General features: G+C 43.8%; 1 protein-coding gene across 1 annotated transcript in view; it reads right to left on the bottom strand.

Moving 5' to 3' along the window:
- Frmpd3 (FERM and PDZ domain containing 3) overlaps positions 1 to 21,145 on the bottom strand; it is a 78,110-nt gene that overhangs the window by 24,457 nt on the left and 32,508 nt on the right. Inside the window, 7 exon segments of the mRNA XM_032889455.1 lie at positions 2,573 to 2,752; positions 4,760 to 4,849; positions 6,941 to 7,067; positions 7,405 to 7,541; positions 12,572 to 12,691; positions 14,809 to 14,940; positions 17,615 to 17,722. Of these exon segments, the coding sequence (XP_032745346.1) occupies positions 2,573 to 2,752; positions 4,760 to 4,849; positions 6,941 to 7,067; positions 7,405 to 7,541; positions 12,572 to 12,691; positions 14,809 to 14,940; positions 17,615 to 17,722 (894 nt within the window).

The following is a 21,145-nucleotide window of genomic DNA, read 5'->3' as shown; positions in this document are numbered from 1 at the left end:
GGCTCTTCATTCAGGAATATATATATATCATGGTTCAGCCTCTTTCCTCCCAGGCCTCTGGTCATATAGGTATGCTCATTCCAATTAGTTATATTACAAAGTCATTTAGAGAAAATGAAAAATTAAATAAATCCTGAAAGTCAATGAAATCAGTGTTTGTTGAGCAGTGGTGGCATGCATACACCTTTAATCCCAGAACTCCAGAGGCAGACTCAGGCAGATCTCTGTTGAGTTTGAGGTCAGCCCGGTCTACAGAGAGAGTTCTAGGACAGCCAGGGTCACACAGAGAAACCCTGTCTTAAAAAAATTGGCACTTTTCAGAGTAGGGCACAGGTGTGTTTATTTTTTAAAAACCTCTTATGGAATTTCTATTGTGCTACTAATGTGGAAAATTCACTCATGGAATATTGAAAGGTAAAAAAAAAAAAAAACAAAACCCAAAACCAACCTCTGTTTTAACCCCCTTCTATATCTCTCTGAGCCACACTCCCCTGCTCACTCTATCTTTCCTCCCCTTTCCTTACTAGTTCATCTGGCTTTTTACCCAACAAACATCTGAGGAGAGTAGCACCAAATGGTTGGGAGAGTGGCCACAGCCAATTAAACAGCAGCACCAGGCAGGTTCCCAAGCCAATGGGAGGCCTGAGAATCACAGGTGGAAAAATTAACATATTAAAGCTTCCTGGGTTTTACAAACACAAAAAAGAAATGATTGGTTCTTTTTAGAAACAGCAAACACTCCACCTCTTAATCTGTTAACAACATGTCCTCCTGGGAGACCCTTTAAGACACGAAAGCTGTCCCTCCTCCTGAGTGTTTTTGCCAGCTGGCAGGCCTGCCCGGGCCCACAATGGTCACTGTATTCAAACAGGAGAAGCTCTGGAGGGGGTGGCTGACCATTGCTGCCAGACTTGCAGAGGCAATGACAGCTGCCTGCCAGTCAGAAAGTCTCAGTCTATGGCAAAAATGCTGAGGTTCTAAGAGAGCTGGGCTCTGGGAAATGAAACCGGAAGTTGGCTCGGATTCTTCCTCCACTCCCCAGACCCCCTGAGTCTATGCTCAGACACTCCTCTTCCCTAGTTCAAAGTGGGTGTTCCCCAATCAATATACGTGTGGGATGGGCAGAGGTGGGTTAAGGCATTCATTTCTTTAATTTCGGAGGCAGACTGGCAGGGTCTAGGGGTGGTCAAATTCTCTAAGGCTGCTCCATTTATCTTGAAGTTCCGTGTGAGTGGGATTGTCTTTTTTTTTTTTTTTTTACTTTTGGCAGTGCTAGGAATGGAACCTAGGGGCTGGCTCAAGCTAATTAAGTGCTCCATTATTGAGCTTCCTCGCCAGCCCCAAGAGCTGGGAAGATGGCTCAGTTAGCAGAGTGCAAGCACAATGACCCAAGGCCCATCCCTAGCATCCATGCAAACAAATAGTTCAGTAGCAATGCACCTGCAAGCCAAGCACAAGGAAGAAAAAGACAGGATTTCTGAGCCTTGCTGGCCAGAAGTGTAGCTGATTAGGAAAGCTCTTGGTTTGGTAAGAGACCCTATGTCAAAAAAGTAAGGCAGAGAGCAATTAAGGAGGATACCTCTGGATTCCACTTGCATGTGCACATACACCAGTATACAATAAATGCCCACAATCATTTTGAGACCTGGACTCCCTCCTTATGTAGTCAAAGAACGCTGTGAAATTTAATCATTCTCATGGCCTACCAAGTGGTTATGAATACAGACAGGTACACCATACCATGCCCAGTTATATGAATTTTATTTTCTTCCTTTTTTTTTCATTTGAAACATGAGCTAGCTACATAGCCTAGGCTGGACTTGGACTTACTGTGAAGGCAGTCATGCTTCTGCTTCAGCCTTCTGAATACTGTGTTTATAAGCACAAACCACCATGATATGAATAAATTCAAATTTCTCTGCGTGGTGTGACAAGAATCATTGCAAAACGATGGCTTGCGTTGCACCCAGTGCTCCATTTCTCTGTGGAGTACTGACTCAGGTTGACCTGAGAGTTCTTAGTACTACATAGTGCTGTGTGGTAGTTTGAATGAGAATGGTCCCCCTATGTTTGAATACTTGGTCATTTCCAATTGACAGAACTGTTTGGGAAGGATTGGAAGGTATGGCCTTCTTAGAGGAGATGTGTCATTAGGGGGTGGATTTTGAAGTTTCAAAAGCTCACACCATTCTCACTTAGTTCTCTCTTTCTTGTTCTTGTGTCTCAAGATGTAAGTCCTCAGCTACTGCGACAGTACCACGAAGGCCTGCCTGCTGCCATGTTCCACGGCGTGATGCTCATAGACTCTAGCCCTCTGAAACTGTAAATCCCAAGTAAATGAATTATTTTATGAGTTGACTTTGTGATCGTGGTGTCTTAATCACAGCAATAGAATAGTAACTATGGCATGCTGAGCATCTTAGGTGGGCTAACTGAGAAGGGACAGAGGAAGACAGGGAGTTCTAGGGAGAAGCCACTTCAGAATCTCCAAGCCTCACACATGCTCCAACTCTTTTTCCTTGCCCCTTGGGGCTGTTTCTGGAGAGAAGCAGCACATCAAAGCAGGGCTCACCTTGGCATCCATGATGCTGGTCTCCACTCGGGCCACTCCCTGGTTCTCCCGGAACAGCTGGATCTTGCTGATCTTGCTGAACTCGGACAGCACAGTGGTGAGGTTGGTTTTGAGGTCAATAACATGGCTGATGCCGTGACGGGGTCCCACCAGCAGAGTGGTGGCTGACTGCTTCTCGTCCTAGTGCCCAAGTGTGCAAAGCAGACAACATTCACAGTTAGAAGTGGAGGGAAAGTCCAGTAGCAGAAGAGGCAATGAAAAAGAGAAAATATGTGTTATGTTGGTTCTTATGGGGTATGTGAGGAGTGAGAGTAAGGGAGGAGGAATACCTGGGGCTCAGTGCCAGGGTATAAAAGGTAATCTTGAGGGGAAAATGGTCTGGAACTTCCCTAGTACAGAATTCTAGATCCTCAGTCTAAATCACATCTTAGCTACAGCAGTATGTTAAATGAGCTGCATCAGGGCTGGCTCTAACAAAATTGTGAGGTAGGTGAAGTAGGCTTTATTCTGGTGCCTTTGGAGAACTTTCTCTTATCAAGCCTGGAGGTTCTTTCCACAGTTGCTGTGAGCCAGTGCTTTTGCCTGGCTAGGCAGCATTATGCCTGCCTTTTTCTCACCCTCCACCAACTTGTCCTAAGGCCTTCACTGGTTGTTTAGTTGCTTAATGAACCCCAGATTTACACTTTAATAGGTGGGCTAGCAACTTGGACTCAAAGGAATGACCAATAGGCATCTGAGCAACGGCAGGATGGTGGAAGAGAGATTTGAGGGTGTGTGTGAAGGGAGGAGCCAGGGGGCTTTTCAGTGTTCTACAAATTCCCCATGTTCAAATGGCTGCTTCCAGGTCTGACACACTGGATTCCCTTCAATGGAGCTGACAAACTCCCTGAAGCCATCAAGACTGAGCTTTCTGCTGGCCAAGTCCCTGCAATTAGCATCACCCCAGGAACCTCCTATGTCTGCCTACAGGCACTTCCATAAGCAGATTTTCTCCAGTATGCCACGCTAGCTCGACAGCGTGTTCCACAGAGCATGGCAAGTACCTGGAGCCAATCAGTAAGATGATTTGATTTTCTTTTTACCAGGGTCAACTAGACTGGAGCAGTCTTAGGGATTGTGCCAGCTGAGCTCTGCCCCAGAGCATTGCTCTGCAGTTCAGGTGCTGGGTAGGCAGGGGGCAGTATGGCCACTCAGGAAACCTGGGCTAGAGGACTGTGGAAGGATGTGTATGTAGAGGCAAAGAGACAGAGCGAGGGTTGGCACGCTATGGGCCATGGGTCAAATATGGACCACATCACCTGTTTTCTATGTCCCCATGGCTAAAAAGATTTCAAAACATTTTAAGAGGTTGGAAAGAGGTCAAAAGAACCATATTTCTGACACATGAAAATTCTAGGGAATTCAAATATTTTTTGTGCCTTTAATTAGTTACTGGGACAGGGCAACACACATTCGTTAATACAGTGTAGTTGTTTTCATGCTAAGACAGCAAGGCTGACTGGCTGTTACAGAGATCCATTTGCTCTATCAACAAAAGGCAAAAAAATTTACTATCTGGCCCTTTACAGACAAGGGTTATCGAAGTCTGGAATATAGGAAGAGGGTCAGAAAAGGATGGATAAGGGTCACTGAAAGCAGATTTATCTGTAGGGGATTGGATTCAGGACTCTGCTGTGCATACTAAAATCCATGGCTGCTTAGTTCCTTTTATAAAATGACAGAGTATTTGCATATCATCTGCACAACATCCTTGTGTACTTTTGAGACACAGTCCTATATATCCCAGAATGGCCTCAATCTTGAACTCATAATCCTTGTTCTTCAGCCTCTAGAATGCTGAGATTCCAAGCATGCAGCATCACATCTGACTCTAATGTATGCTTTAAAATCACCTCAAGATTACTTACTAAAGCCTAACGCAGTGCAAATATTGTGTAAATAGCTGTTATACTGTTATGTCTAGAGAATAATGACAAGAAAAATGTCTATACATGCTCAGTAGGAACACATCTTTTTCCTTAGACTAATTTTGACTTGCAGTTGGTTGAATCCATAGATGTAGTGGACGCTTTGAATATGAGAGCTGACTGACATCATCCCTCCAACAAAGAGCTGGTCCCCAGCCTCAGCCCCCACCCCATGCAACACAGATACTTTGTCCCTCCCCCATCCCACTGTCTCACTGACCAGGCCTACAGTGTTGAATAAAACACCAGTGAAGGTCGGAAGTTCATTCAGAATTCGAAGGTACTGGAGCTTTGCTTGAATTGCGGAGCCCTGTGGAAACAACCCACCCTGTAATGAGAATCCAGAGGAGAACAGAGAAGGAAACCCACCGCCTCCAAGTGGAGTCTCAGCTTCTTATACGGTAGGTACCAGCCATCAGCCTACTCCATAGAAATGAGAAAGGGCCTGGGTAAACCTGAAAGGAAGTTCCAGTTTGGGTGGTTCTACTTCTAGTATTCTACCTGCCTTTCTAAGCCAGCCTCACATCTCTGGATTCCTCATGCCTAAAGCATCAGTTGACTTCATTTATTCCTGTATTAATTCTATCATTTTCCCCAAACTCTGACACCCACCTAATCGACGCATCTCTCTTAAGATCCTTAGAGTCCTACTGACACTGCCACATGCAATCTTGGGGTCCCACTCTGTGCTTACATACCGAGCACTCTCGAGCCTCAAGTCTGTTCTTCCGCTGGACTTCCAGGTTTCTGGAAGCACCTGAGCTTGTGTGGGGCAACTGAGCCAGAAACCTGTGACCTCTTCCTTTGTCCTCTCATCTGAGGGCCACCAGTCACCAAATCATGTTTATTTTACCCCTTGGTTTTTCTCGTGAATGATCTGTCTGTATCATTTGTCCTATACCATTGCTTTGACATTCCTTCTTATGTCAGAGCTTTGGGTGCTCTGTTTCTTTCCCTCAGTTACCTCCACCTAGTGCTAGTAGAAGCATCCTAAAACATAGTAACTTCAGTCACATCAGCTTCCTGCTTCAACTCCTCCATGGGTCACTGCTGCCTGTTAGGATTACATGGAACCCTTTCTATGGTACAGAAAGTCCTTCAATAACTGGTTCCTGTGAACCTCCCTAGTCTCCTCCCTGTCTCTACCTTCACCAGCTCCATATCTAAATATTCTGTAGCTTCCATAGGCTCAATTGTCTTGTTTCTTTTTCCCCTGCTATCATGACTCTCATTTCTGGGCTTCAATAGAGATGGATGTCCCAGCTCAGGGACATCTTCCTTTTAGTACTGTTTCTAGCAATTCATCTAGACAAGCTCCTATCTGTCCATCTTTCAAGTCTCAGCTCTGGCACTAAATATACCCGTTCTTCCTCTCCTAGCCTGGGCTTGGCACCTGTCTCTCCTGAACACGTTCAGAGTGCCAGTGCCTGCTGCTTTGGGTAGCGGATGATAGTTTTATTTCCCTGCTTGACTATGTCTGACTCAAGGGCTAAAGCCAGGTTTTCTTCAGCAGAGCACTGGGGATGCATAGAAGAAAAAAAATCTTTGCTATGGAGATGGTGGTGAGCACTGGTGCTCTCAGCCAAGGGGGTGGGGGTGGGGAACCAATCTGATTAAACATGCACAGTAAGGTGGGAATGGCTTAGCTCTCTGGGGAAATTTGCATCTTAAAAGGGAAGCTAGTTGGTAATTCAAGAAATCTGGAATGGGTGGCAGATATGGGGGTGATTGTGTCTCCTGTCTACATCTGCATGCTGATTCTAGTATTTGTCACCATCCTCCAGCCTCTTGGGCAGGAAGCACAAGCAGATGGAGTGTTAGCAGCCTAAGAAGGCTCAGCAGGGCCAGGAGAGGTGGGGAAAGAAGCCCCTAAAGAGGTAAAGACTTCCGTGTCCGTGTCCTAGAATGCAGAGGACAGTGCAGTAGTGGCCCCAGCTCTGTGTTGGGCTTTTATCTCCTCAGATTTCTTCCTCTAGGACTGGTAGACTTGAAAACTAGGGAGGGACAGTGCAGTCACTCGCATGAAAAGCATGTGCATTCCTTTGGCCAATGCCTTCCACAGGACAGGTGTTAAATTGGCACTAATTGGTGAAAGCCCCCAAGGAATGACCTTCCTCATTGCTTCTTTGCTTCAAGGACACAGTGGCTTGCAGTGACGTGCTGCTAAGCCTATTTGGGCTAAGTTTGGATTTGGAGCAAACTCCTTTCTATAACTGCCCCATCCCTGGCTAACCCAGATATGTACCTGAGTCAGAAAGAAAAATGGATTGTTCACCTAAGTAAGAAAGAGTGACAGAGTGTGTACTTAAGTCAGGAGTGGTGGGGACCCCCAGAGTACCACCCAGGACCCTTCTGAGGCCTTTAGTTTTGATCATGGTACTCGATGGCTTCCTCTGGATACCTTGGTGCTGCAAGAAGGATGCATTTGGTGGGCCTTCAGCTGTTGAGAGAGAGACTTCCGAAGGTTCTTCTCTTTGATGCCCTGCAGGAGGGAGGGGGGAAGAAAGGGTTCCAAGCCCCACTCCTTCCTAAAAACGGAAGAAATTCAAGAGATTAGTGAGAGAGACAAAGTGTGATCAAGGGAGGGAGATGGTCAGAGAGATGCTGAGCAACTCTGAGAGGCAGGGATGGAGGAACAGAGACTAGGAAAAAGAGAAAGAAGGATAAAGACAGGCAAACTGTGGCTCTGTACACAGTAGAAACTATAGCTCTAAAGTATGGGACTTGGGTAGGGTAGAACTCAGGAACTCGAATTCCTACCCCCATAGAATGCCCATGACTTTGAAAAACAGAACACAGCTCAATAATTGCACCTTCTTACGCAAAGCTATTTGTCCCCTCCAGAAGGACCCTTTCGCAACTCACTCCACATTCTTGAGTGTGATCTTCTGACTAGGCCGAGTGGCTGAGACAGTGATATAGATGTGAAGGGCAGCAAGACCCAAAAGCATCTCTGGCTTAGGGTCCATTCCAAAGCGTTCTCGGATAACATCATTACGACTCTGTGAGAGAGGGCAGACCAAATCCATCAGTTAAAGGCAACATCCCTTCCCTGACTGCTTCCCGGCTATGCCCTTGGATCCCAGCAAGGCATGGCAGATAAAGGAAGAGGGGGCTACTGCCCTTGGGGAAGAGACAACAGGGTAGCCTTGGGCCACAGGGACATTATTTGCTTGGTTTAGCAAATATTAGACACTTTCTAGTGGCAGGTCACATAACAAGACACAGAGTGCAGAAAATTCTAGGTTACTGTGCAAGTGGGACCTGGTTCATTCCCTTTCATTTTTCTGTTATAAGAGATACCTCACCTTTTCAGGGGTCCTGTACTCAATCGTGAACCATACCAGGCTCTTCTACTAGTCCAGATGAGAATAAGGACAGAAAGACACTGGGAGAGTGTCTCGGTGGGGCTCTAATTCAGAAGCCCAGGGTGAGAGGTTGATTGCAGGGATGGAGCAAACATTGTTTCTTGAGGTCCAGAGGACAAAAATATTGATGAGTCAATATTTCCTTATACTGACTTAGAAGGAATACCTTGTAGTTCATAGTCAAGTGAATGACAATGTTCTAAATTCTAAGGGTCAGTACCCTAGCTATCAATGACTCCAACTTCACCATTGTCCTTTGGTTGAGGTTGTAACACAATGGGCAATGGGACTAGGGAACCATAGTACTACTGCTATAGCAAAGGAAAGACACACACACACACACACACACACACACACACACACACACACACACACACACACACACACTAAGGATACTTCAACTGAGAGTGAAGGCTCATGCCTGTAAATCCAGTAATTTGGAGGCTGAGGCATGAAAATCAGAAGGTCAGCATCCTGGTCAAGATCAAGACTGTATCCAAAAAGGGGAGTGAGAGGAAAACCAGTAGTCAATATTCATCTATACAGAAAATCCAGTAGAGTCCACAAAAACTTACTAAAACGGTTCACTGAGTACAGCAAAGTTGCAAGGCATAAAATTACAATAAAAGTGTATTTCTACATGCTACCCATAAATGACTGGATATTGAATTACAAATCTAAATTATTGCTGGGTATGCTGGCTCATAGCTATAATCCCAGTACTTAGAAGGCTAGGGTAGGAAGGCACGGATCTCAAGTTCAATAGTAGTGTGGACCAAACAGTTCCAGACCAGCCAGAGTTACAGAATCAAACTGTTCAAAAACAGCAGCAGCAGCAGCAGCAGCAACAAAAATAAAAAAGTCATTTATAATGATATCAAAATGAATAATAATTTGGTATAAACCAGACAAAATATGTGAAAAAATTATATGCCACAAAACTTAGGAAACGTCACTGAGGAAAATTAAAGACACGAATCAATGTAGAAATACTTTGCTCATGGGGTATTTTGATTCTATCTTAATCAATGTACAGCTTCTGTGCAATTCCAATCCAAATCATATTAAGATTTTTAGTAGGAAATCAACAAGCCAGCCCTACAATTCCCATGAAGAAATGCAGAGGACCTCGAATAAAACCAATTTTCAAAAGAAGAGCAAAATTGGGTACAAACGCTACTTGATTTGAAGACTTATTATAAAGCTTTAGTTATCAACAGAATGTTTTGTTGGCATTGGGGTAGACAGGTAGATCAATGGAATAGAATAGGGGTTGGGCAATAGATCTACAGATACACAGATAAGTGTTTTCTCACTAGATTTAGGTGTTTTATTACTTATACAGGCTGCTTTTAAATAAAGGTATGAAGGGAATTCATTGAGAAAAAGACAGGGTTTTCAATGAGTGGAGCCTTAACTCTCTCTCTCTGTCTCTCTGTCTCTGTCTCTGTTTCTGTCTCTCTGTCTCTGTCTCTCTCTCTGTCTCTATCACACACACACACACACACACACACACACACACACACAAATACACACACATACACTGAATGACCATATATTTCCTAGATATGACACTTGAAATGCTATCATAAAAGAAAAGAATAACAAACTGGACTTCATCAAAATTCAAACATCTGCTCTGTGAAAGACACTGTTTAGACACCAAAAAGGCCAGACACAGACTGGGAGGAAATAATTGCAAATAACATATCCAACAAATGACTTGTTTCCAGAATACATAAAGAACTCTCAAAACTTGATAATCAGAAAACAAATAAGCCAATAAAAAGACAGGCAAATGAGTTGGACACACATTTCATCACAGAAGATACACAAAAGTGAACACATGGAAAATTATCCAATACCATTAGTTACTAGGATAATGCAAACGGAAAGCTTAGAGATACTACTATATACAATTAGAATGACTAAAGTAAAAGAAAAAGACTGACTATACCAAAAATTGACAAGATCGTGGAGAAGCTAGAACTACAACTACTTCTATACCTACATGATGGGTAGCAATGTTAGATGGTACAGCCACTTGGAAAAATAGTATTGACTTTTTTTTCCCAGAAAACCAATCACATCATTCTGTTATTAGCTATTTACCCAAGATCAAAGAAAGCACATGTCTATGTGAAGACTAGGACATGAATACTCATACATGTTGCATTTGTAATAGCACAAATCTGGAAACAGCCCAAATGTCCATCAATATGTGTAACAAATTCTGGTACCATGAGTATTACTCAACAAGAAAAATAAACTACAGATACATTCAACAATATGGATGGATCTCAAAATCTTTATACTGAGGAAAATCAGCCAGATCAAAATAAGTAGACATATTGTATGGTTTAATTTACATAAACTCTTGGAAATGAAAACAAATCTATAGTAACAGAAAGCCAATGAGAAGTTGCCTGGGGGATGAATTACAAAGGACCCTGAGGAAATGTCAGTGAATATTGGAATTTTCAATATTTTGATTGTGGTGATGACTGTGGGTGAAAGTTTATCACAGTATTCACTTTAAACATGTGTAGTTTATGTGCTAATTAGACTTCAGTAAAAAAAACACCTGATTTTTTTAAAGAAGGAAAAATCCAGATGAAGTCCACATTATCACAAAGTGGAGAAATATGCTGGGCACAAACTTGTCATCAAATTCCAAAATATTAGAACCAAGGCAATCTCCAGAAGGTTGAATGAATAAATTCAAGGCAAACAAAATGAGAACTAAACTATACAACCCATTGTCCCCCTAGAGGTTTGGCAAAGGAACTTGAGGCTGAGAAATGTTCCTAACATTTTAGGTTGCCAGAAAGGGCAGAAAGGACAATCACAATGTCCCTCATCACACAGTCCCAGGTGTCACCCTCAGAGACAGATGAAGTTGAAGTTTTTCTCTTATCAAGTGCTGCATATGTTCTGTGTGCACCTAAAACCCAACATGCCCTAAAATGAACTTATTTGAGCTCCAAATTCATGAGATTCTATTCACTTACATGATGACGGATACCATCTCTACTGATACTCAGGAAATCAAACCTTTAAACTTCCCTGGGACCCCACTCCATATACCCATCAACCCCAGCCTTGATTCTGGACATCATTTTTCCTTGGGATGATGACCAGGTGACTCTCCTTTAAGTCTTCTTACCTCAGCGTGATTTCTTTACCTTGACTGTATATATCCTAGATATTCCCTAGATATGTGTGCTTTGCCTGCATAATTGTTTGTTCTCCACATAAGCTAGGCCTTGGATCCCCTGAAATTGGCATTACAGATAGCTGGGCACTACCGTGGTGGATACTGGGAATTGAACTCAGGTCTTCTGGAAGAGCACCCAGTGTTCTTAACCAGTCAGCTATCACTCCACCACCCTCCCAGGTAATTCTGATGTGCAGGCATGGTTAAGAAACCACTGTCCTGGGGGTTGGGGGATTTAGCTCAGGGCAGAGCGCTTGCCTAGCAAGCGTGCAAGGCCCCTGGGTTTGGTCCCTAGCCCGAAAAAAACAAAAAAAAGAAACCACTGTCCTGAAGTAGTTCCACCATCTCAAAGGCTTTGGCAGGGAGAGTACAAAACTCTCACAGGCAACTGAATGAGGCGATGCTTGCCTGTAGACCCAGCACCTGCACCTGGTCTACCTGGTGGCAGGAATATCAGAGGTTCGAGGTTATCCTCAAGACACACAGTGTATTTGGGGTCAACCTGAGATACATGAGGCCCTGTGTTTTGTTTTGTTTTGTTTTTTAATTTCATTGAGATTGTTAAAACAAACAACTAGGATAAGGACCAAGATTTTGCATCTCTAACTAGTATCCAATTGATGATGATGCTATTGGTTCAGGCCCCACATTCTGAGAAACACTGCCCAGCTTCCAGAATAAACTCAATTCTCTCCATGGCCTACCAACCATTCACTCCCCGTTTCCTAGCTCTCCAATTTCATTTTCTATTGCTTCTTACATCCTGTACTGAAGCTGCAATAAATCACTTGCATTTTTTTCTTGTCAGCATTGCCTTTGAAAGTGCAAGGGCTCCTGCTTGGAATACCTCCCCTCTTTTCCATCTTACTACACCGCAAACATTTACCTCACAGCTAAGGGTATACACATATCTTTCCTTCTGTGACACCTTCATTGCCTTTCTCTCATGTAGGTCTGGCAGACTGCTTCTTGGATGTCATTGACACCAAACCCTGTTGAGGTTATATTTATAGATATATGAACGGTAGTGAAAGAAGTCTATCCTTTCTTCATCTCTGATTCTCAGGACTTAACCCAGAGTGTGGCTTCCATAAATGTTTCTGGATTGACTAAGCTCAAAACCATCTCCTTCCTCAACCTAGGTATTGGCAGTTAAGGGTTTCTGAGCCCAAAAGAACTTGTCAAACCTTGGAATTCTGTGGAAGTACCAGAGTTACTGGGGTTGCTTGTTTCTGAAAACAGATGGGCTCTGGGTAGACAAGTAGACAGTATTTCGACAGTCAAATTCAAGTCAACAGATCAGCTAACTTGACCATGGACCTTCAGAAAGGAAAGGGCCTTTAGAGCAAGCTCAAGGTTGTACTTACATAGCAACTTCACTGTGACGGCAGAACATAATGTTTGTTTCCTCACTGGTCTAACTTTGTGTTCCCAAGTTACACCCTACCTGGATGTATAGGTACTCGAAAGCAGCAGGATCCCGACGTAGCAGCTCCACTGGGTCCTTGGGAAAGAAGCTTATTCGGAAGAGGCATTTCATTCCATGGTAGTGTGTCCGCTGCACGACCTGAGACCCAGTGGGGAGAGGGTGGGGGAGAAACCACAGAATCAGTAACTGGGAGGTGGCAGGCAGCTTGGTGGTTTCTTAAAGCTTATAGATGAGCTGGGCTATTGTTTCCTACTCTTATCTCAAGCATGGCAAATTCATATTGAGCATTCTTTCATCCTGGGTTTTACTTTCCCAAGTTTGAGTTATCCATGGACAACCTCAGTCTAAATAGGAAATTCATAACTTTTATTATAGTATAGCTTTATAATTACTCTATATTTTATTAACTTATCAATGAAGGGGCTTTTTTTTTTTGCTTGTTTGTTTTGTTTTTTGGACAGGAACTCACTTTCTAGGACCTGGTTGGCCTGGATTTTGCTCTGTAGATTGGCTGGCCTTGAACTCATACAGATCTCCCTTTCTCTGTTTCCTAGGTGCCAGAATTAAAGGTGTGTTTTACCATGCCTGGCTGTGCCTAGTATTTTTTTAATCGTTTATTTAGCACATGATCTTTATCAAGAATGGGGTCGATGTGGTAGCTCATGCCTACAATCCCAGTACTGGTGAGGATCATCACAAGTTTGAGGGCAGTTTGGGCAAGAGCCTGTTGTCTCAGTGCCCCTAAAAAAGAACTGAGTCTAAGTGCCAAGATGAGAGGTAGGAAGAGAGGGCTCCTGAGAATTTATCAACTTCCTCCTGCAGATATGCTTAGTGTCTAACAGACTATTTGATTTCTAGAAAGTTCAGAGTGAAAACCACATTTGGAGATACAGATGAAACCTGCTGTCAACACACTGGTAATTGTTGAACCTGGAGGTGGATGATATAGTCCATTATACTATATTCCATATATAGTGTTTATATACAAATTTTCATAATGAAGAAATGTGAAATCCCGTTTGGAACAGGAAGCCAATTTGGCTCAGAGGATTATTTATTGGGTATGATAGGAGGTGCTTCAGCTTTCTAGTAAAGCCGAATCTTTCTTTGGAAAAATGCATTCTTTTTCTGTGTGTCTCTGTCTTCTTTGTCTTGAGACAGGCTCTCATGTATGCCAGGCATGCCTTTCGCTTAAACTCAATGTCTAGTCAAGGATGACCTTGAATTTCTCATCCTCCTGCCTCTACCCAAGGGTTGAGCTTAAGGTATGTGTCACCATACCCAACAACAGGAAGATCAATAGGGTCTGGTACATGCTCATCCCACAATGAGCTTGGCATCCCAGCCTTGTTTTCTTTTTTTGTAGTTCAGGCTGCTGTAGGTAGAGCCTAGGCTGACTCCAGATGACCCTGCCTACTTTCTCAAGTGTGCTATCGTGCTGGGCTGAGTTTATGAGTTTTGTTTGTCTTCTACACTTTCTAAATGGTTTATCTATATCTTCCTAACTTGCCCCCTTCTGCTCTTTCCCACCCTACCACAGCATACTGACTGGCCCTGCTCACCTCTGTGATGTTTCCTGGTGGTTTGCTATAGGTGCAATCCCAGATTTCAACAGTCTTTTCCCATACAGTGTAGCTAGGGGGATGAGATAATTTTTTTCTCTTCTACTTTGGAAGATGATGGAGGCCACCTGTTCTTGATACTACGCAGTCCATTCCTAATTACCATTCTGACCTTTCTATCTCACAACCCTCATCTAAGAGGCCAAGTTTCTTATTAGGAATCAGAAGGGTCTAGGAGGCAGTATTTCTTGGAATAAGGACAGTGGCCAATAGAGACCAAGACAAATGCCTTTGTTGGGTCACAAAGGGCATCAGAGGCTCTCTGGAGATGGATAATAACTCTCTCAGGTGAGGCTAGGTTGTAGCTCAGAGGAAGAGTGATGTACAAGTCCTTTGGTTCCATTCATAGAAGAACACATACACACATAAATACATACATACATATACACACATGTATATATATACCATACATAGGCACATACATACACGCATGCATACACAAATATACATACACACACATGCACATACATAGCACACACACATACACACTCATACACACATATCCACATATATGTATACATACATGCCTCCCCCTCAGATTGGAACTATGACTTCTGGGAGCTGGCTAACTACATCATGATAAATTTTCCAGATAGGCAGTGCCATAGATGCTAGAATAAAAGGGTGACTTACATAAGCCAGGGGCTGCTTGTCCTGGAGAATCAGGAACTTGTGATTCTGTTCTGGTCCAGTATACTCAAGCACAAGAGCAAAATGCTCAATGTACCTGAGGGAGAGTCGGTCCTGCAGAGTCGCCATCACATCCTGTAGAAGGAAAAGAGTCTTGAGGAGGGGATCTTTTCTGACTCTAAGTCACTCAAAGGAAAGAATAAATGAGGAAATATTGGAGATGAAGCACAATAGTCCTGCAGAAGCTTTTGTGGTGGCCCAGCTACTGAGTTATGGGACTAGTAAATGGCTTCATGTTACACAGTGGCCTGGGCCCTGAGGAGCACCAAAAGTTCAGGAAGGGCAAGTATGTGTTCCTGAATCCCCCCATCCTGACATATGGTAAATAAAGGCTGCTTCCTTCCTCCTTCGGTACCCTCATCTCTCCATCTTCCCACTCTCTCCTCTCTATTAGATAAATAATTTCCTGAATGCTTATGGTGGGGGGCTGGCACTGTGATGGTTCTCCACTCACCTCTCTTAGGTCAGAATGTCCATTTGAGTTCATTTGTCAATGCTTAGGAATGAGCAAAAGCCAAAGCTACATTTCTGTGATTAAAAAGTATACTATTTCCAGATTCATAATCTAAATCAAATGACTTGAGCTACTGGCAAAATGTTCATTTTGGGCCATAGCTAGCTTTTATAGACGATCAATTTAGCAACTTGAAAAATGTGTCCACAAAGAGGAACAATGTCACGTGTCTGGAGCACAGTCATAGATCTGACTACTTTTGGGCTCCGTCTGCTCTGCTGCCCTACTTTTAATACTAGGGCGTCTGAGAGCGTATTCATGGGGGCTGCTCAAATGTCAGTTTTGAGGCTCTTGCCATCTATTTGCTGTGGCTTCAGCATACACACTGCAGTGTGTACGTTTACACAGTCAGCGTGTCTCAGTCCCCAAAGGCTGGAGGGAAGCAGGCTTGGGAGTTCAGAGCTCTCTGATGGCCAGAGCTGCCAAAGCATCCCTTCTGTGTGAGATGCTCAGTCATTTGAACAGAGGGCTGCAAAGTGCTGGGTACTTGAGAGGATTTCTTTGTGCTATTCATGTAGTTACAGAGGCTCAAGTGTTACTAGAACCCTGGCATAGACAGACGCGATTTTCTTTGCAGTTAAGTTGCATTGAGATTGTGGACAGCCAAGCCAGTGATTGTCAACTGGTATTAAATGAGTAACTGCCACCATACCAGACTGTCATTTCATCCAGGCTCTTCTTCAGGACAAGTGGCTTGGAAGACGGTCAAAGTTCTAATGAATAGCCATGCACTTTTGCTGAAGTTCAAAGTAAGACTGAGTGACAAAGGTTGGCACTGCCTAGATGCCACAAATGTAGTAGCATTGTGAGGTAAGGAGTGCTCTGAGCTCTATGACTAAAGAAAGGTTGGTCAGTGTACTTAAGGTATTGACAAATTGACAATGGGTATAGTAACCTTGAATGAACACCAAGGGAGATTCTGGTACCTGGATGGCCTACTTATGTTTCAATGTTTCCTTTCATAACTTAAGATGTTCATAACCAAGAGACCAAGTCATAGCTTCCTAAGGAGTACATTTGGGTCTTACTTAGGCTCCTTAGAGATTCCTACATAGGTCTAAGTCTTTCAAAGAAACTTTGGGCAGGACAATTAATCATTCAGGAACTGTTCTGTTCTCTAAAGGACACTTAGCATCTCTGACCTTGAGATACTAAGTGCCAGTAGCATGATACATCATGGGATGACCCCAAAACAGACTTAGCTATTCCTCAAACCAATATAAGAATGAATGGTAAGGCCATTCAAGCACCTGATCATTCCTCCAAACAAGAGTTTTCTGGCTAAGATTGTTCCTTCTCCCCCTCTCTCTTATTTCCTTCCAAAAGGATCTCCCTTTGTAGACAGGCTGATGTAGAACCTGTAATTCTCCAGATTTAACCTCCTGAGTACTAGGCTTACAGGCCTGTGTCCCCATACTTGATGGTATACTTTACTTGTAGTGTCATCTTGACCCTTGCATGGAACCACAGGACAACTGTGGAAAAGGTAAGTTTCCTGCCCAGCAATGTGGGCAGCCTTGGTTGCAGAAGAACATTCATTCTTGGAATGGTGTTCTCCTTCTGGCAAGAGTCCAGAAAAATCAGGGATAGATATTTACATCCCAGTGCAGAGTTAACCTCGGGTAAAACATATCGCCGCCTCTACTCTTCAGGACTGAGAATTGCTAGGACTTTTTGACGCCTGGCTGAGCTGTTAAGAATCACAGTTCAGTAATTGCTCTTCCTGTGAAAAGAATAGCCAAAGGGCTGTGACTGGACTTCTCAAATCTTGCTTCAGTGCCTAAGATTTGGTTGTTATTTAAAAAGCAAGACGTGGGTAAGCTAATCTCCCAAGAGATCACATTTGTTTATTTCTCTGTGTAAACTTGTGTAGGTGTTATTGTATCAATATAAATCACTTTGGCTTTATAAATGGCTTAATGATCTTCCCATTGCTTAGCTCCTAAGAGTACTGAAGGACCCGGTGTATGAACATAAAGTAGTTGACCGGCAGATGTGCATTCATGTGCACGCACTTGCCCGTGTGCGGGCACACGCATTTTTACAATAATTAGCACACAGCTGGCCATGCAATTACCTACTACCAGCCTCATCTGAGGATTATGTTTGTGCAGCCGTGCACTCCAGAGCATAGAGAGATCAAAAGCAATCCTGTTCCAGCAGTGAAGCCATTGTGGGCCATCTCAGAGGAACACAGACAAACAGGTACCCCAGGTGAAGGGATTCCTTATGTACCTTAACAGTGGTCCGGCCATCAAATGTGAATGACTTGATCTGCCCATTTTCTAGGAAAACCTTCAGGACATTGGGGATGAGGAGGAGAGCTTCCTTCTTCATCATTTTCTATGGATACATAGGAAAGCGGGAGGAAGACAGGGGGATTGTAAAAAGGAAAGGAAAGAAGGTGATGGAGGTAGGGGGCCAAGAGGGTATGAGAAGAGACAGAGGAAGGACCAGATCAATAATAATGCTATATACAGACAAGAACAAAATCCCCAAGATGCTGAGCCTTATCCAAAACCATTCCTCTTTTTTTCTAGCATGATATATTTGCATTCTACTGCAGTTTGAAGCTCTGGATCAGTAGAGACCATCATACTTAGTGTGGATTACTTAGGGAGGGTTTTCTTTGGAGACCACTTCACACACTCCAGTCTATCTCCAGACATTTTTCCCTACCAAGCCCTCACACACCCATCCTTTGCTTTACTTCTAACATTCTCTGATGCTTGCGATGGTGTTCAAAGCCTCTATGCTAGGCAAGCACTCTACCATTGAACCGCTTTGCGAGCCTCTTTGGGTCCTTTTCTTTCTTTTCTGCCTTTTGGAGACAGGTTCTTATTAAGTAGGCTCAGTCTGGAACTCACTGAGTGGAGCAGGCTAGCCGGAACTCACAGAGATCTACCTGCCTCTGCTTCTCCAGTGCCGAGATTAAACGTGTATATCGCCAGCCTGGTTCTTTAGGCCTGATTCTCTGGCTTCACGTCTCACCATTGCTAGAAACCTCACTTCTTCCATTTCCCCACATCTGACAGTTCGTCATTCAGGGACTGCCTTACTAGTTTCAGGGCTCTCAGTGTCTGTGAGACACTGAGACGCTAAGTGCTCATATCCTACGCACACAAAAATCATTGTGATAACCAAAAATACTCTGAAACATTTCCAAAAGCTCTTTGAAAGTGGGCTGCATTGATCCTGGTTCCAAAGCACTCCCTGGCCAAGCTCATTTTTGAACGACTGAGAATTCCTTAGCGGAAGTGTTCCTGGAAATGGGGGTTCATTTATAAATAGTGAATGTGAATTTCTCGATTAACAAAAAAATCAATTAAATAATGGCCATTTTTTCCTGTCTTCTTCTTTCTCTTCCTGGCAAGCACAAATGGGTGTTTTATAAAACTGTGAATCTAGTCTTCCCATGTTTTTCTATAGTAACCTATATACTCCTTTCTTGATCTCTCTCTCTCTTTCTCTCTCTCTCTCTCTCTCTCTCTCTCTCTCTCTCTCTCCACACACACACACACACACACACACACACATACACACACACACCCTCCTTTTTTGGTTTTTTCAAGGTAGTATTTTCTCTGTGTAGCCCTGCCTGTCCTGGAACTCACTCTGTAGAACAGGCTGGCCTCAAATGCACAGAGATCTGTCTGCCTCTGCCTCCCAAGTGTTGGGATGAAAGGTGTGTCCCACCAATGCCCAGCAACACACACATTTTTTGTGAGTGTCACAGGGTCTTCCAATGTTGCCGGGGCTAGCCACCAACTCACAACTCTCTTTTTTCTAACTCCCAAGTACTAAGATAAAACTATTTGCTACCAGGCCGGTTTCTGTTTCCCCCTCTGAATACTAGGACTACAAACAAGCATCACTATGCCTAGCCGTCAACAATATTTAGAAGATCTGTCATTTAGAATCAAACAATAAACTCAGAGCAGAAAGACCAGCACATCTAGTCATCGTTATGGTGCCAACAACGAATAGCATGGCTGGCACATGGTGTTAAATAAGTGACTGCTAAATGAATGAACAGTAGGCTCTTACTATATGCTTACTTGAGTAGACTCACAAGGAGGATGCACACGTTTCCTGGGCCAGCATCATCTGTTTTATGGGTAATTGCAGTGTATAGGTGGCCACAGTCTTTAACTCAGTGGAAGGGACGGAGCCTCTATTGTACACTTAGCTCATGCTGAACATCCAGAGAGCTGCAGCAAAGTTAAAAGTCCTAAGATGGTCCTGGTGGGTGGCATACATCCTTAGTCCCAACATTGGAGAGGTATAGGCTGATAGATCTCTATGAGTTAGAGGTCAGCCTGGTCTACAGAAAGAATTCTGGGACAGCCAGGGCTACAAAGTGAGACCCTGTTTCAGATAGATTGATAGATAGATGATAGATAGATAGATAGATAGATAGATAGATAGATAGATAAGTAGATAGATAGAGTCCAACTTGCTGCTATTCCATGTCATATATGAACATTATGAACCTCAAACAAAGTGCCTGGTATAAGGAGGGTAAGGCTACTGTGCAAGGCCAATTGTGTTCTGAGTTTTGAATGACACAGATTATCAGAGAAGTCTGAGTAGGAAAGTTCAGAACCAGCAGCTGTTGTGGACAAAGCATCAGAGATGCAATTCCCGAGCTTGGGTGTGGCTGACAGTGATGGGGAGCTAGGAGGCAAGTTGGATGGGATCCAATCAAGGAGGAAAGTCATGGATGTCAATTTGGAAAGGTGTGATGATGATGATGTCCAGGCCTTGCTGATCCTAAGGCGCCCCACTCCTGCCAGGCCCAGGGGCCCAGGCTCCCCAGGCTGATGAGGCTCAGCAGTGGCAAGTTTTATTTAGCACACTGGTTCGGACTCAGATAATTACTTAATTGATTTTGCTTAAAAATAGAGTTGGCAAGGAACGCCCACAGGATTTATTTTTGTTCTGGCTGCTTAATAAAGCCTTGGAACAAAAGGGGAAGGGGACGATGGGGCAGACTGGAGTCACCTGGACTTGGACTCTCCGGGTTTGAACAGACTGCTATGGTCCACACAGGCAGCAACTGAGAGGGTTGGAAGATGGATGTGTTTTCTCTCCTAGACAAAGAGTCTCAAACCAAGCTTGGGGCCTGTCCGAGAGATAGGTGAACTCTGGGTAGGTTCTAGCTGCCCTGGGGCAGTCAGTTGCTATTCTGGTTGAATTGGAGATAGCTTTCCAATCTGCCTGTGGCCTGTGAGGTATGGAACTTGAAGGCTGGTAGGAAGAAGAAGGAAGAGACAGAGAAGAGAAAAGAGGTAAAGGACGGCAGGGCATTGCGTGTCCTGGCCTTGACTGTGATTTCGAGGTGGGATCACATACATCTGTCCATATTCTGCAAACTCAACACTTATGTCCTCAGAATTTTCATCAGTTCAGGACCCCAAAGTCTCACTGGTGACTTGGACCTTGTGATCTGTTTCACTCCGAGCCACAGGAACTCAGTCCTGTTCCCTCTTCTCTCTGAGCATCAGTCCTTTAACCATTTAACGGTCTCTTTAACTGTTTCTCTTGGGATTGACATCGAATCCTGAGGTTTAATTATTTAGACAGGCTTCTAGGCGTCATTTGAACTTCCTAGTCTTCCTCGCAAAGGGATGCATGAAGGCACAAGCTGGGTTTGGGGAAAAGAGGCAGGGAATAGATGGAAGACGCCTGTGTTCTTGCTCCTTTTTTCCGGGTGGCTCTACCTCAGAGAACTACAAAACTGCCTGGCATCCTGTTGACTTCTCT

The sequence above is a fragment of the Rattus rattus genome, chromosome X, assembly GCF_011064425.1.
Source record: "Rattus rattus isolate New Zealand chromosome X, Rrattus_CSIRO_v1, whole genome shotgun sequence".
Classification (NCBI taxonomy): Eukaryota; Metazoa; Chordata; class Mammalia; order Rodentia; family Muridae; genus Rattus; species Rattus rattus.
The sequence above is the reverse complement of the archived record's forward strand: the minus strand, read 5'-3'. Positions and strand labels throughout refer to the sequence as shown.